At 39.5% G+C, this 14,494-nt stretch overlaps 1 protein-coding gene across 4 annotated transcripts in view; it reads right to left on the bottom strand.

Moving 5' to 3' along the window:
- Nucleotides 1-300: 300 nt before the first annotated feature.
- The window catches only part of Pak1 (p21 (RAC1) activated kinase 1), a 121,650-nt gene continuing 107,456 nt past the window's right edge, over nucleotides 301-14,494 (bottom strand). For all 4 annotated transcript variants that reach the window (XM_031387432.1, XM_031387434.1, XM_031387431.1 and 1 more), the window contains exons 10-15: nucleotides 12,827-12,939; nucleotides 10,973-11,090; nucleotides 7,259-7,358; nucleotides 6,138-6,334; nucleotides 4,734-4,871; nucleotides 301-1,592 (exon numbers count right to left, since the gene is read on the bottom strand). In XM_031387432.1, coding sequence (XP_031243292.1) covers nucleotides 1,506-1,592; nucleotides 4,734-4,871; nucleotides 6,138-6,334; nucleotides 7,259-7,358; nucleotides 10,973-11,090; nucleotides 12,827-12,939 — 753 coding nt within the window. In that variant the 3' untranslated portion in view covers nucleotides 301-1,505. The remainder of the gene's footprint in view (nucleotides 1,593-4,733; nucleotides 4,872-6,137; nucleotides 6,335-7,258; nucleotides 7,359-10,972; nucleotides 11,091-12,826; nucleotides 12,940-14,494) is intronic.

The following is a 14,494-nucleotide window of genomic DNA, read 5'->3' as shown; positions in this document are numbered from 1 at the left end:
CATGTCTGCCTGCATGCTATCATGCTTCCCGCCATGACAATAAAGGACTAAACCTCTGAAATGTAAGCCAACCCCAATTAAATGCTTTCCATTGTAAGAGTTGCCATGGTCATGGTGTCTCTTCACAACAATAAATCCCTAAGTTAGACAAAAACAAAAGACTACAGATGGACGTCTATAATTGTAAAGGGGCATCCAACTGCAACTTACTTTCAAACAGTTTGTGAAGAATCATGATTACTTCATGAGAAAGAGAAAAACAAAAACAAAAAAAGAGGGGGAAAAAAGACACACTTCCTATAGAATATTTTCATCTCCTTTTATTGAAGGAAATAGAAACTTGTGCTGCTGAGGCAGTAGGACCTCTGAGCATGACAAGGTAGTCAACGGGGCTGACATGACAAGCCACAATGCTGGCCAAGCATCCTACCACGGCAGGAGAACCAAAACCATGAAGAGAGCAGGAGGTAGCAAACATCTGCAGTACGTGTCACTTGCAGAGAGTAAGCATGTCCACTTGCAGAGAGCTTGGTCATGCACTTAAAAACAGGGTCCCCTTATTACTAGTAGCACATTATCTCATATTTGGAGACCTTCTCTTTTAACTGAAATAGATAAGCTACCAGAAGATCTGAGTCCCAGGTAAAAACAGAGGCTGAGATCTTGAAATATCACACAAGTATAGCTGGACAGGTGCTGAAGCCAGCCATGTGCTAAAAGTAGCTGCACTTTCCCTCCGACTTCTCACACTTCTCACTCAGCATGTGCTCTAGGAAATTTCTCAGTGCTATAAATAAGGACAGAATGCAGGCAGCAGCCTAGGGGATGCAGGGAATCAAAAGCTGCTACATAGCTAAGACCATTTCACTAGAAATAGCACAGGGAACACTACTGGGTCATGGTTCTCCAAAACAGCTGCTAGAAGCACACACAAAGAAAAACATGGTAGTTCTCCCATGTCAGGATCAGCTGCACCAAGGTCATGGTTCAGGAAACAGCCTCTTCATGTCCCTGGCAGATTATCAGGCTCCATGGCATTTCAAAGCTGTTATGGTTTTCAAATACAATGAGATATTTGGGCAATTTGGTCACAGAAATAAAAAACTAAAGAAATTTCAACTGATCGCAAATCGATAACGCTATCAAACCATAAGTTTATATAGTTAAGAACTGATTATGAGGGGTAAGGAATGGGATGGCTGAGATTCTGTTTCGTAGAAACAGGTTTATTCAGGTAAACCCTTGCTCATCAGTCCCCTCCATGCCCACAAACTGGAAAGGAATTCCTATTTCTATTTAGAAATGGCCTCTGCTGGATTAGTCATCCCATCCAGTTGCAGTTCTCTTCAGTGCTAGACAGTTTCCAAGGATCAAAGTCTTGAGAGCACTAGATCAGGAAATGGGAGAAGCAAGGAAACGAGAAGAGGACATGAGGGGTCGGAGTTCCCGAAACGAGTGTTTATTTCATAGAAGGCTTGGCACATGAGGCTGGGGTAAGCATGGTTTCAGTGATTGTTCTTGGTTGCCTCTTTTGCTGCAGCAATCAGAGGAGTCAGGCTAGAGAGGGGCTTGGCAATCTTCAGGAACTGATGCTAGAAGAAGAAAAAGTAAAAAGAGTATGAGTATTTGCCATTCTTACATAGAAGCTGTTACAAGTCAATAAGGGCATCAGTGCCAGATCATCCTCCACGAACTGAAGGAGAAAAATTTGAATTATTTATTTTTTTGTACGTGTGTGGGTGCATCCATGCCATAATATGCATGCGTATATAGGTCTATTTGCTAGAATGAATTCTCTTCACTATTATGGGTGCAAGAAAACTGTCCTCAGATTGTCAGACTGGGCAGCAGGTGATCATACCCAGCAAGTTATCTCATTGACCAATACAAGTTTTACGTGTAAGTCAGTAACTGTAAGAAAAAGCTCAACAAATTAATAGTTTCATATTCATATGCCATTATACAGAATATTAACACAGTAACTAACACACTGACAGCACAATGGATCCACAGACATTTTGAGTGAAAGAAGTGAGACAAAAAGTTCATTTTGTATGATTTTGTTTGTTCCTAGGTAAAATTAACCCCCTGCAACAGCAGAGTAACTATTCTTTTTGGAGAAGACACCTATCTTTAGTCTTAAACTCCAGCCCTCAGCCTATTAGCTGGAACTATAAGCATGCACCATATGTGGCTAAGAATCTTTTGTTCAATCTTTGACTCCAGCAAGGCTAAGTGTTCAAGTAAGGACTTTCAAGTCCTTTACAAAATTACCCTGGAATGTACTTTGAGCCATACTTCCAATTTAAAAATTATTTAAGAGAAAATATCATATGAAAATATTATAGAAAATAATTCTTTATATAACTCAGAGCTCTTGCCTAAACTGGTGGGTTGTTTTGGGAGTTTGATTTTTGTTTTTACATTTGTCTTGAAGATACAGACTCTCTCTCATCCATTTGATAATAAAGATCAGAGCTAAATTTCCTTTTCTGAGCAAATGTGAGATTTATAATTACTTAACATATCTCATTCTTCTATTCTTGTAATCCCTATAGTTAGTATTACTATTTATATACAGATACACACATGGAGATATATACAGAGAGACTCTTTGCTAAAAGTTGATTCAACTCTTACTGGGACAGAGACAGGATACATAGAAGAACTGAGAACTATGGATAATCTTGGCTAAAGCTTGAAGATATGAATCCCAATATCTTATCCTATATATTTCTATCCATATGTATGTTCTCACAGGAGAAGCAGATATGAAACTTCAAGTTTCTGAAAAGTTTAGGATTTAAATATTTACAAGATAACACTGACAAGTTAAGAAGATTGGGAAAAATCTTCACTAACCCCATATCCAAAACAGGGCTAATATCCAAAATATACAAAGAACTCAAGAAGCTAACCTCCAAAAAACCAAACAACCCAATCAAAAAATGGGATATAGAGCTAAACAGAGAATTCACAACAGAGGAATCTCAAATGGCCGGAGAAGCACTTAAAGAAATGTTCAAAGTCCTTAGTGATCACGGAAATGCAAATCAAAACAACCCTGAGATTCCATCTTATACCAATCAGAATGGCCAAGATCAAAAACTCAAGTGACAGCACATGTTGGCGAGAATGTGGAAAAAGGAATACTATTTCATTGCTGGTGGGATTGCAAACTGTCCAACCACTCTGGAAATCAGTCAGGAGGTTCTTCAGAAAATTGGAAATAGATCTACCTGAAGACCCAACTATATCACTCTTGGGCATATATCCAAAAGATGACCCACCATGCCACAGGGGTATGTGTTCCATTATGTTCATAGGGGCCTTATTTGTGATAGCCAGAAGCTGGAAACAACCCAGACGACCCACAACGGAAGAAGGGATACAGAAAATGTGGCTACACAATGGAATTCTACTCAGCTATCAAGGAGGACATCATGAGTTTTGCAGGCAAATGGACAGAACTAGAAAATATCATTCTGAGTGAGTTAACTCAGACCTAAAGGATATGCATGGTATGTACTCACTAATAAGTAGATATTAGCCAAAAAAAAAATACAGAATACCCAGGACACAATCCACAGAACTCAAGAAGGTTAACAGGCAGAAGAGCCCAAGTGAGGATGCCTCAATCCTACTTGAGAGGAAGAAGGAAGCAATCACAGGGGGCAGAGGGAGGGAGGAACCTGGGTGGAAAGGGAGACAAAGAGGGAAAAGGGGGAACATGATCAAGTAGGTATTGGGAGCAGGGGACAGGACTAAAGCCCTGAGGGCTAGCAGAAAGAATGGAAACAGGCAACCTCAGGAAGTAGGAGGTAGGGGACCCTCTACAATGCACCAGAGACATGGGAGGTAAGAGACTCTCAGGACTCAAAGGATGGAACTTTAGATGAAATGCCCTATGCTAGGGAGAGGGAACTTGCAGAGTCCACTCCCAGTAGAAAGACAGGACATCAAGTGGAGGGAGGAGGTTGCTATCCCACAATCAAAAATTCTGACCCAGAATTGTTCCTGTCTGAAAGAACAGCAGGGACAAAAATGGAGAAGAGCCTGAGGGAAAGGAGGTCCAGTGACAGGCCCAATTTGGGATCCAGCAACAAAGGAGGCTCCAAGGCCTGACACTATTACTGATGCTATAATGTACTTACAGACAGGGGCCTAGCATGACTGCCCTCCAAGAGGCCCAACAAGCAGCTGAAAGAGTCAGATTCAGATATTTACATCCAACCAACGAACAGAAGCTGAGGACCCTTGTGGTTGAATTAGGGGAAAACTGGATGAAGCTGAGAAGGGCAACCCCAATAGGAACACTAGCAGTCTCAACTAACCTGGACACCCGAGAGCTCTCACATACTGAGCACCAACCAGGCAGCATATACAAGCTGATATGAGAACCTGGACACATATACAGCAGAGAACTGCTGGGTCTGGACTCAGTCAGAGAAGATGCACCTAACCCTCAAGAAATCTAAGGCTCCAGGGAATGGGGAGGTCTGGTGTGGTGGGGATGGGGACATCCTCTTGGAGGCCAGGGACTGGCAGGTGAGGGGGGGTATAGAATGAGGAACAGTCAGAGGGCGGCCTTGGCAAAGGCCCAAACGTGACAGTCAGAGGGCTAGACATGCAAAGTGAAATGGTAGGAAAGAAGCCTAAAGTCAGCAGCCTCAGACAAAAATAAGGTAAAAAGGCCTGGGTAGGCGTCTCCCTGCAGAACGGCCGGCAGTTACCTGCAGTAGCTCTTTAGCTGAACCTCTCTTCTCCACATCCATCTCAAGACAGCGGTTCAGAAAGTCCCGGAAAATAGCTGACAACTTCTCTGGGTTCTGAAGCTCTGGCGTCCCATTGGTAGCAATGAGGTACAAGGCCTAGCAATACAAATGAAGAATCATGCTGTGTTCTCACTGAGGCGCTCTCCGTCAGTATTAAGACACGTTCTCTAAAAATACAGCCAGCTTCTGTATGCTCTAACACACAGCTCTGATGCAGCTGTGATGTGCGGAAGAGAGTATACTAACCTAAGGATCAAGTTTAACATTCAAGGTCATGTGACCGTATGTATGCACCTAACATATAACTTCTTTGCTAATAAAACAATGCTTTATATATTCACAAAAATAAAGAGTGCATTTGGAAAGCACTTTGTAAACTTATGAGGTGTTACAAACCTAAAGTTTATTCTTTACTTAGCATGGCAAGTTAAACATCTCTTTAGTTGTTGACAGACATCTGCTGCTGACTCTCTCACCCAAGAGGATTTTAAAAAGTCATGCTTGGCTAGGCAGCAATTTTCTCTGCTGCTTCCCTGCCCCTAAGATGAAGCATCTCTTGGGAGAAAAAAAAAAACATAGTAATAGTAAACCTTCATAAACACTACGCTCTTTAATTACAAAGCTCTATTCTTCTCTCTGTCTGTCTGTCTCTCATTCTTGTTTGTTTGCTTTGTTTTTCAGGACAGGGTTTCTCTGTGTAGCTAATAAGAGAAAACTTTCCTCTAAATAAAAAATTCCCTATCACTCTGTCAATCACTCTTATTCTACATTTTTTCCCATAGCAGTTACCATCTGTTACTATAGAATCATTTGGTATTATCGGAACAATTTCTATATATAATCAGAACTCAGCTCTTCCTTCCTTCCCCCAACCCCCAATTCTAGGATTGAGCTCTAAAACTGAGATATATCCTTAGACCACTTAATATTTTATATTCACTTATATTTTAAACTCAACAGTATCTGTTGAATTCATGTTTTATATATATATATTCATTTATTTAGTGTATACACATGTATTTGGTGTGGGCACATGTGTACCATATATCTTGTGTGGGAGTCAGAGGGCAGGTTGTGATAACTGGTTCTCTCTTTTCACAATGTCCCAGGAATTAAACTCAAGTTGTCAGGCTTGACAGGAAGAGCCTTAACCCATTGAGTCATCTCACCAGACCCTTATTTTTTCGTTTGAGACAAGTTTGTCTCAAACTGGCCATCAATCTTCTTATCCCAGTCTTGTAAATCTAGGCATACAAGAATGTGTAACTATGCCCAGGTATACAGAGAAGAGCCTGAGTACAACAATTTCATAAGATTAGAGACAGCAGCCCAAATACTTTGCAAGAAGATGAGAATACTTACTCTCAAAGGGTTTTCATTGAGGTAAGGGGGCTCCCCCTCAATCATTTCAATTGCCATGATTCCCAGGGACCAGATGTCAACCTTGGGTCCATAGGCCTTGCGGGTCACAACTTCAGGAGCCATCCAATATGGAGTTCCCACCATGGTGCTCCTTTTGCTCTGCTCTGGAGTTATCTGTGCACAGAACCCAAAGTCAGCTAGAAAGGGGGAGAAGAAAGACACACTTAGGATACTTCATCAGTAAGTGCTGTGTACTCACACATGGGCAGCAAGCTTTGCTCACTACAATCTCTGTCTCACCAAAGCAAGACTCACTTGAATGCATATAGTCCACAGCTCATTCAACCATGAAAAGAAGTAGGAGAAATATTAAGAACAATATCTCTAGCCTGCCTTTTCCTCAAACCAAATGGTTAAAAACTCAAGAGTTTTTAACTTATTTTAACTCATTCCCATAACTCAAGAGTCTTATAATTAACTCATTCCACATCCTCTGGACACAAGTCCCTGAATTAAAATGCAACCACCAACACTTAAATATGGCCCTAGTTTTATCAACCCTCACCCTGTGCCAACAGAGTCCTCTCATAAACTATTTACCCACTTATAGCACAGCCTTTGTCTAGGCAACTGCTTTCACACCTTTGTACAAAAACTACCTGTAGTTCATTTGCACTATCCTGAAGCTACACATGTATCTAAACTGATAGAGTAAAGACTGTCTTCTCTGTACCTCAGAAGAGACTGGCAAGTAATACATTTGCTGAATAAATAACTGGATAAGTGAAGTTACATAAAACCTTTTTTTTTAATCCATACAAGTCTCTCATACTAGACAGAAAGTTTCTTGAAAACTGGTAAAATGCACCCTCAGCGCCTATCAGAGAACCACAGAAGTAGGCATTCAGGAGGGAAAAGTGTTATAATGTGTAAAAGAATTGAAAAAATAGTGAAAAGACACTGTAAGATACAATATAATACAGAAGAATATAAATATCTCATATTTTACATAATACCTAAGTCTCTTTGATGAATGTAGTTACTATTATTTAATTAATCCCAGCAGAGATTTAGCCCCACATGCAGAGTTAAGTCTTACCATTCCTAAGACTCCTACTTACTTAACTTGACAGAGCCATCCATTCCCAGCAGAATATTGTCACTCTTGATGTCTCTGTGAATGACTTGGTTCGAATGTAGAAATTCCAAAGCTTGTAGACACTGTTGAAGTAGTGTGCACAGAAGAGAGAGACTTATAATACATACACAAGACTAACAATAATTTAACCTCGTTATTTTAAGACAAAGGAAGTAAAGCCTCCAGAAATAAATTTACTTGCCCTATATAAAGAGGCAAAGCCAGCTATATAACCAAGTCTTATTCTGGCTCCTAACTAAGCATTTTAAAATTCCATGAGGCAGGATGGGGTGGAGGAGGCTGAAGAGATGGCTCAGTGGCCACACTGGGCAATGTACAAACTGCCTCTCACTTCACTTGAGGGGATCCTATGCCTTTGGACTCCTTGGGCATCTACATATATGTGCACTTAACCCTCCACCCCAAACACATATACAATTTAAGTTTTAATTATTTTATTTAAAAACTGGATGCTGGCTACGGGAATGGCTCGGTGGTTAACAGCACCAACTGTCCTTCTAAAGGTCATGAGTTCAATCCTGGACCATCCCTAAACTACATTTTGCTGGGCAGTGGTGGTGCATGCCTTTAATCCTCGCACTTGGGAGGCAGAGACAGGCGGATTTCTGAGTTCGAGGCCAGCCTGGTCTACAGAGTGAGTTCCAGGACAGCCAGGGCTACACAGAGAAACCCTGTCTGGAAAAAACAAACAAACAAACAAACAAACAAACAAAAAGTATTGTTAGACGTATTTTAATAATATATTTCCATGTCTGGGAAAGGAGACACATGGAAGGGATTTTAGCATACAATCTTATTTTTGGGAAGGAAGTCTATACTATTTGGGACACATTGAATTTGATATCCCTATGAAGCATAAAGACAAATGTTCAGTGGGCACCTGAATTTACCTTAAGCTCTATACAAAGATATTTACAAAGACAGTTTTGTTTTCAAGTGCTGAGAAGTGAGACCATGGCCTCACCAAGCATACATTATTTCACTGACCCACAGAGTCTGCACAGATAGACTTTTAATTTTAGTAATGATTACAACCGGTAAAAAACATGAGAAAAATTGTGAGAGGAAGGAAGGAAGGAAGGAAGGAAGGAAGGAAGGAAGGAAGGAAGGAAGGAAGGAAAAATAAATAAAAACAAAACACCTACTGTGATGATTCCCCAAACACATACATATAAACTTAAACACTTGCCCATGAACATAAGAAGGGGCATCAATATTAAATTTAAAGAATGATAATAGCACCCAACAGAATGAGTGACAAACAGACTAACATTACAATGGTACAATGAAAATGTCTGATTCTGGGCAAGTGAGATAGATGGCTTAGTGGGTAAAAAAGTTTGCCACCAAACAATCTGACCTGAGCTAGATTCCTGGAATCCACATGGTAGAGTTGCCCTCTGACCTCCATATGCACACCATGGCATGAACACACCATATACATGTGTACACATACAGATACACACAAATGCAAAAGAACTTTTAGTTAAAAGTAAGCAGTATCTTTAAAAAATTTAGATAAGATTTATATATTTTATTTTATGTGAGAGAGTTTTGCCAGCATGTATGTATGTGTACCATACATATATGTATGTATGTGTTTGGTGCCCATTAAAGTAAGAAGAGGCATCACTATTAAATTTAAAGAATGATAATAGCGCCTATTATATACTTGTTGTGGCTTTGGCACAATACTTAAGGTCAGACTCGGGGCCTTACGCACACTACTTACTCTGTGCGGCTGACCTAGTCTCAAGCTCCCAAGTGCTTTTTTTTTAAAAAAAAAAAACCATATCCTTTAATAGTCACTTCAAAAATAAGCTGAAAAATAGTGAACTATATACTTCGGGGGGATGAATTATATGGCATATGAATTATTTCTCAGTAAGCAGTTTCAAAAGTGAAATGGATATTTTAAGAATAACCATTTATTTAAGTAATTTATATTTTCTTCCCAAGTTTTTTTGTTGGTAGAGTTCTGGGGATCAAACTAAGGGTTTCAGTCAAGATCTTATTTTCTTTATCCTCACAGGAGTTAGGGTGGGGGCCCCCGAGCATATGTGGAGGTCAGGGTACAGCTATGAGGCTTTGCTGCTCTCCTATTGCTAGTGTTCAGAGGATTGAAATCAAGTCACCAGGCTTTCACTTAAGGTTAGAAGTGAAAACAAATTAAATAATATAATGACTTTGACTCTCCAAAGGGCAGCTACATGTACACAATTATCCATCGTATCTGTAGTAATAAAATTTCACGGGAAGAACGTGATAGGGGGAGCATTTGGGGAGGAATTATTTTTGAAAGGTCCTTGTATTAGTGGTAGAGTAAATGAAACCTGAACTTCTAGGAATCCCAGCTTGGAATTAAAATGTTGCTAATATATTTCTTTCTCATTAACATTGGCTAAATATAAAACTCTATTTTCATCCATATGCCTTAACTTTTCTACCTTCAGACACTATATCAGACTCATCATAAAATTTTTAATCTCACTTTGTGTCAGTCTAACTCCATCTCTCAGGGCCAGATCGTGCTGCACACCTTTAATCCCAGCACTACTGGGAGGCAGATGCAAGCGGATCTCGGAGTTTGAGGGCAGACTTGTCTATAGAGAGAGTTCCAGGACAGCCAGGGCTATACAGAGAAACCCTGTCTCAGTCTCTCAAGAGCAGAACCCAAGTCGTCACCACTGTTTATTCCCATCGTTATCCTTCTGACTTAGAAATGTGAAAATGTGCCTACCCTCTGCAGATATGGCGTCTCATGGAAACTTTCTGGAAGGCCGACTACAGCATTACAGACCTCTAGATATCTAATTACAATGAGGGGGAAAGAAACCAAGTATCTATTTATGCTCCTTTTTTTCTGTTTATTTTGTCTAGAGTTGTGATTATTTACCATTTGCTTGAGACAGCGTCTCTTATATCTCAAGCTGGCCTGGAACTTGCTATGTAATCAAAGATTATCTAAAACTTCTGATCTTCCTGCCTCCACCTCCCCAGTGCCAGGATGACAGGCATGTACCACCACACCAGGCTTTTTGTCTGGAGTTGCTTTATCCTAGAATTCTGCTGGCTTGCCTCTACATGTCATTTAGATGCATATACAAGTCAAGGAAGACGCCTTCTCTGACTATTGGAACTATGCCACTACCTTCTTACCAATGTCAGGGAGGCAGAACAAATGTGTGTCCAAATAAAAGAGATAAAGAGAAATAGTATGTGTTAGAATAGTTATAACTGGGGCTGGTGAGATGACTCAGCGGGGAAGAGCACTGACTGCTCTTCGGAAGGTCATGAGTTCAAATCCCAGCAACCACATGGTGGCTCACAACCACCCGTAATGAGATCTGACGCCCTCTTCTGGTGAGTCTGAAGACAGCTACAGTGTATTTACATATAATAAATAAATAAATCTTTAAAAAAAAAAAGAATAGTTATAACTGCAAATTGAAATTATGACTTTAAATAGATACTGCTGCGCACTTTCTAATTTTTCTGCCATGGTCAAAACAACTAGCTTCAAAAAAAAAAGTCATGATTGTAGAAATTATAAAACACATAAGTCTCAGAACTAACTTCTCCTACTTCTACAGAGCCCATATGGAAACCTCTTTTGGGTGTGAACTTTCATGGACAGTAATATGGAGGTCACTTCCTGTTTGATCCTTGGCCTTACCTCTCGGCACACAGCTGCTATCTGGCCTTCATCCATACAAGTTTCTGTCACCACATCTGTCAAGGAGCCTCCAGCCAAGTATTCCATGACAACCCACAGCTCATCTCCCACAAGGTAACTGCAGAAAAACAGGTATAGGATGAAAAGGAACAGTCAAAACACATTAAGCCACTGAAGTGAGTTTCAAAACCTAGGAAACTATCTTAGCCAGCTTTTGAAGAGTCTACGATTCCTTACTCTGGAAAACCACAAAATGTGGAGGACAGAATCAGTAATTTAATTTACTTAGGGATATGCCCAGAAAAAAAAGCATACATGGTCTGTGAAGTCCCAAACACTAAAACTAAGAATACTAAGTTAAAATATAAAATCACATCCTATCACAATACCAGAGGATATCTCCTAAAATTAGAAAGACTACCTTTATTTCCATGCCTGCAAAGCATCCAGGCAGTACACACACATGATAAGGAGGGGATTTGGAAGTCACATTACCATCAAAAGGGAGAGCCATGGAACCTCCTTGAGAGTTTTATTAGATCTGAGATCCACAAGATATACTGGGTCTTTTTCAAGACTCTAGCCCCAGGGTCCAACATGGCAGATAACAATATTTACTGAATAAACCCATGAGTAAAATAATGTTAAATATATATTATTTTAATATAATATACATAGCATGATATATATAAAGTGAAAGGGTAGTAGTAAATCTTTTAAAAGCTGTAAAGTCTACACAAGCTTACTATGCTGACAATGACTTTTACCTTGAGTTTCTGGGATTCTAGCTTCTTCAAATAAACCAAGGCTGTGTGGTTCAGTAGCCTGACCTGAGTTAGCACTAAATTTGACTCAAAGATTGGACTTCTCAGCCCCATTTTTGGATAAATAAAAAAGGTAACTTAGTCTACATGATCTCACTGTACACAAAGGAAAAAGCAGACAACTGACTTGTGGTAACCTTCAGCAAAGAAACGATGATAGAGAAAAACATGTGTTGGCTTAAGGTAAGAGATCTGTCAACTTTTCTTCATCCTGATAATGGGACTCTTACTTGCCAGATGGGGATGCCTCAGATAATTTAACACTTATCTCAAACCAAGGTAAGATTTTAATCCTGTTCTTCTGTACTTTTCCTCTGGTGGTGCTGGGAACCAAGCTCAGAGTCTCACACATGCTAGTCAAGCACTCAATCATAAGCTACAATAGTAAGCATATCCCAGCTCAAGACTAATTTTTTAAGGTAATGAAGACTAAACAGTACATGGTAAAAATGGTGGTGCAAGCATTAATCCCAGCAGTCAAGAGGTTGAGGCTGGTAAGCTAAAATATTTTGTATTTCCAGTTTAATGCAAGTTTATATGGAGAGGGAACAATAATCAATTTCAGTTGACCACAAACTTACTAGTAGTTAACAATGAAACAGACATTGGGGTGGGGGATGGCAGATGGATGGGCTTTGGTTGAGTTTAGAAGAGCAAACAGTATCATTCTTTCCATGGTGGTCAGATTTCAAAACAACACTAGACTGTAGTGAGCATTGCATTTTAAAAGTATATTCAGGAAGGTGAGCAAGATACGGAAATACTTGGAATATAGAATGAAATAAGGACATTAGGAAGATGGGCTGAAAAGGCCAACTTCCCTCAACAGAAAGCTTTAGAAACCGTAAAGAATTAGTTGCTAAAAGCTGCAGGGTGGTGGAGTTAACTCAGATTTCCAGCAATCAAAGAGCTCAGCACAGAAAATACTTAATTAAATAGAAGCAGTTCCAATTGCTACCTTCATATTCTCCTCCAACACTTAGGCTCCAAAGGCCTGAGACTTCTGTGACAGAGCCCGCCCATGCCATACCTGTCCAGGTAGTTGACAATATTTGGGTTTTTGTTTTCCCTCATGACTAGGATTTCATTAATAATCAGCTCTTTCTTCGGCTGCTGCTGAAGATTCATCTGTTTAATGGCCACCTGAAATAACAGTAAATTCAATGTGCACCAAGGGTCACATAACATTTACTGAGCACATGTTTTGTACTAAACCTTAAGTACTAGGGAAAACAGTGATGAGGAAGACATGGTCTTATCCCTGAAATAATTCATAACATTTATCAATGTTAAATGGCTTCAAAGGGAGTCTCTTAGCTAGTGACATTTAACATCACTTCAAAGACTGCTGGAAATAAATATTCTCAGGTGCCATTCAAAACCTACTGAAAAGCACAAACTTTTAATAAGCTCCTGTGCTATTCTGATATACATCAAAATGGGATACCTCAATGTAAAAAAAAAAAAAAAAAACTTTAAAAAGTCACTAGAAAAATACTTGGTACTACCTATTATCCTAGCACATAGGAGGCTGAGATAGAGAACTGTACACTGATGACCAACCTGGTTTCATAGTTAGACTGCCTTTTAAAATGATAATAGAAAAAAAAAGCCTATCAGAAGTTCAAAGACAGTTAATTTAAAAAATTAAAGAATAATAAGTTCTGAATACGGGGCTGGAGAGATGGCTTAGCAGTTAAGAACATGCACTTCTCTTGGAGAGTTCAGTTCCCAGTACTTACATGTACTTTGTCCCCTGCCCCCAAAATAGCATGGAAAGATAAATCAGAGATTACCAGGTTAAGAAAGGGGACAAGATTCCTAATGCTTATATATGGAAAGGAGCTTCAGGGGCTCTTTGTTTGTATCAGTAAAATAAAATCCCACTTGATACAAATGATAAGGTATACCTTTAGATTCCTAGGTATTAGGTACCCTTCTAAGGTGTAGACAAATTTGTTATCTTTTTTTTTCTTTTTGAGACAGAGTCTCACTATGAAGTCCTGACTCTGACTTGCCTGGAACTCACTATGTAGACCAGGCTGGCCTTGAACTCACAGAGAACTGCCTGTGTCTACCACCAACTGCTGAAATTAAAAGGTACGTGCCACCACGCCTATCTCATTTAATCCTCAGAGGTATCTTACATGAATCTTTTTCAACAAGTGAGGAAAATGTGCTCAGAGAGGATACATGACTTGTATACATGGTAATTCAGTAGTAAAGACATATATGGGTTGGTAAGATGGCTCAGCGGGTAAGAGCACTGACTGCTCTTCTGAAGGTCCTGAGTTCAAATTCCAGCAACCACATGGTGGCTCACAACCACTCGTAATGAGATCTGATGCCCTCTTCTGGTGTGTGTGAAGACAGCTACAGTATACTTACTTATAATAATAAATAAATCTTTAAAAAAAAAAAAAGACATATATAAAACCTTTCTAGGCTATTTCATTTTGGATCAGCAGGTAATGGAATTCATTTAGTAGATGTACTGAAGTATGCACACATACATACATACATATAAAAGCTACTTTGTTTTAATTTATCCTGCTAACACAGACTACTCTGCCAACCCCATACACATTGGGATGACTCTCTCCCATCTGAAAGCAAATATAGCTCATTTACCTAGAAATATTCCTCAGTTTGACAATAAAATTTCTCAATATTATTTACCACTGTATTATATGTTCCA

This window comes from Mastomys coucha, unplaced genomic scaffold, assembly GCF_008632895.1.
Source record: "Mastomys coucha isolate ucsf_1 unplaced genomic scaffold, UCSF_Mcou_1 pScaffold21, whole genome shotgun sequence".
Taxonomy (NCBI): Eukaryota; Metazoa; Chordata; class Mammalia; order Rodentia; family Muridae; genus Mastomys; species Mastomys coucha.
This window is presented reverse-complemented; position numbering and strand designations above follow the sequence as displayed.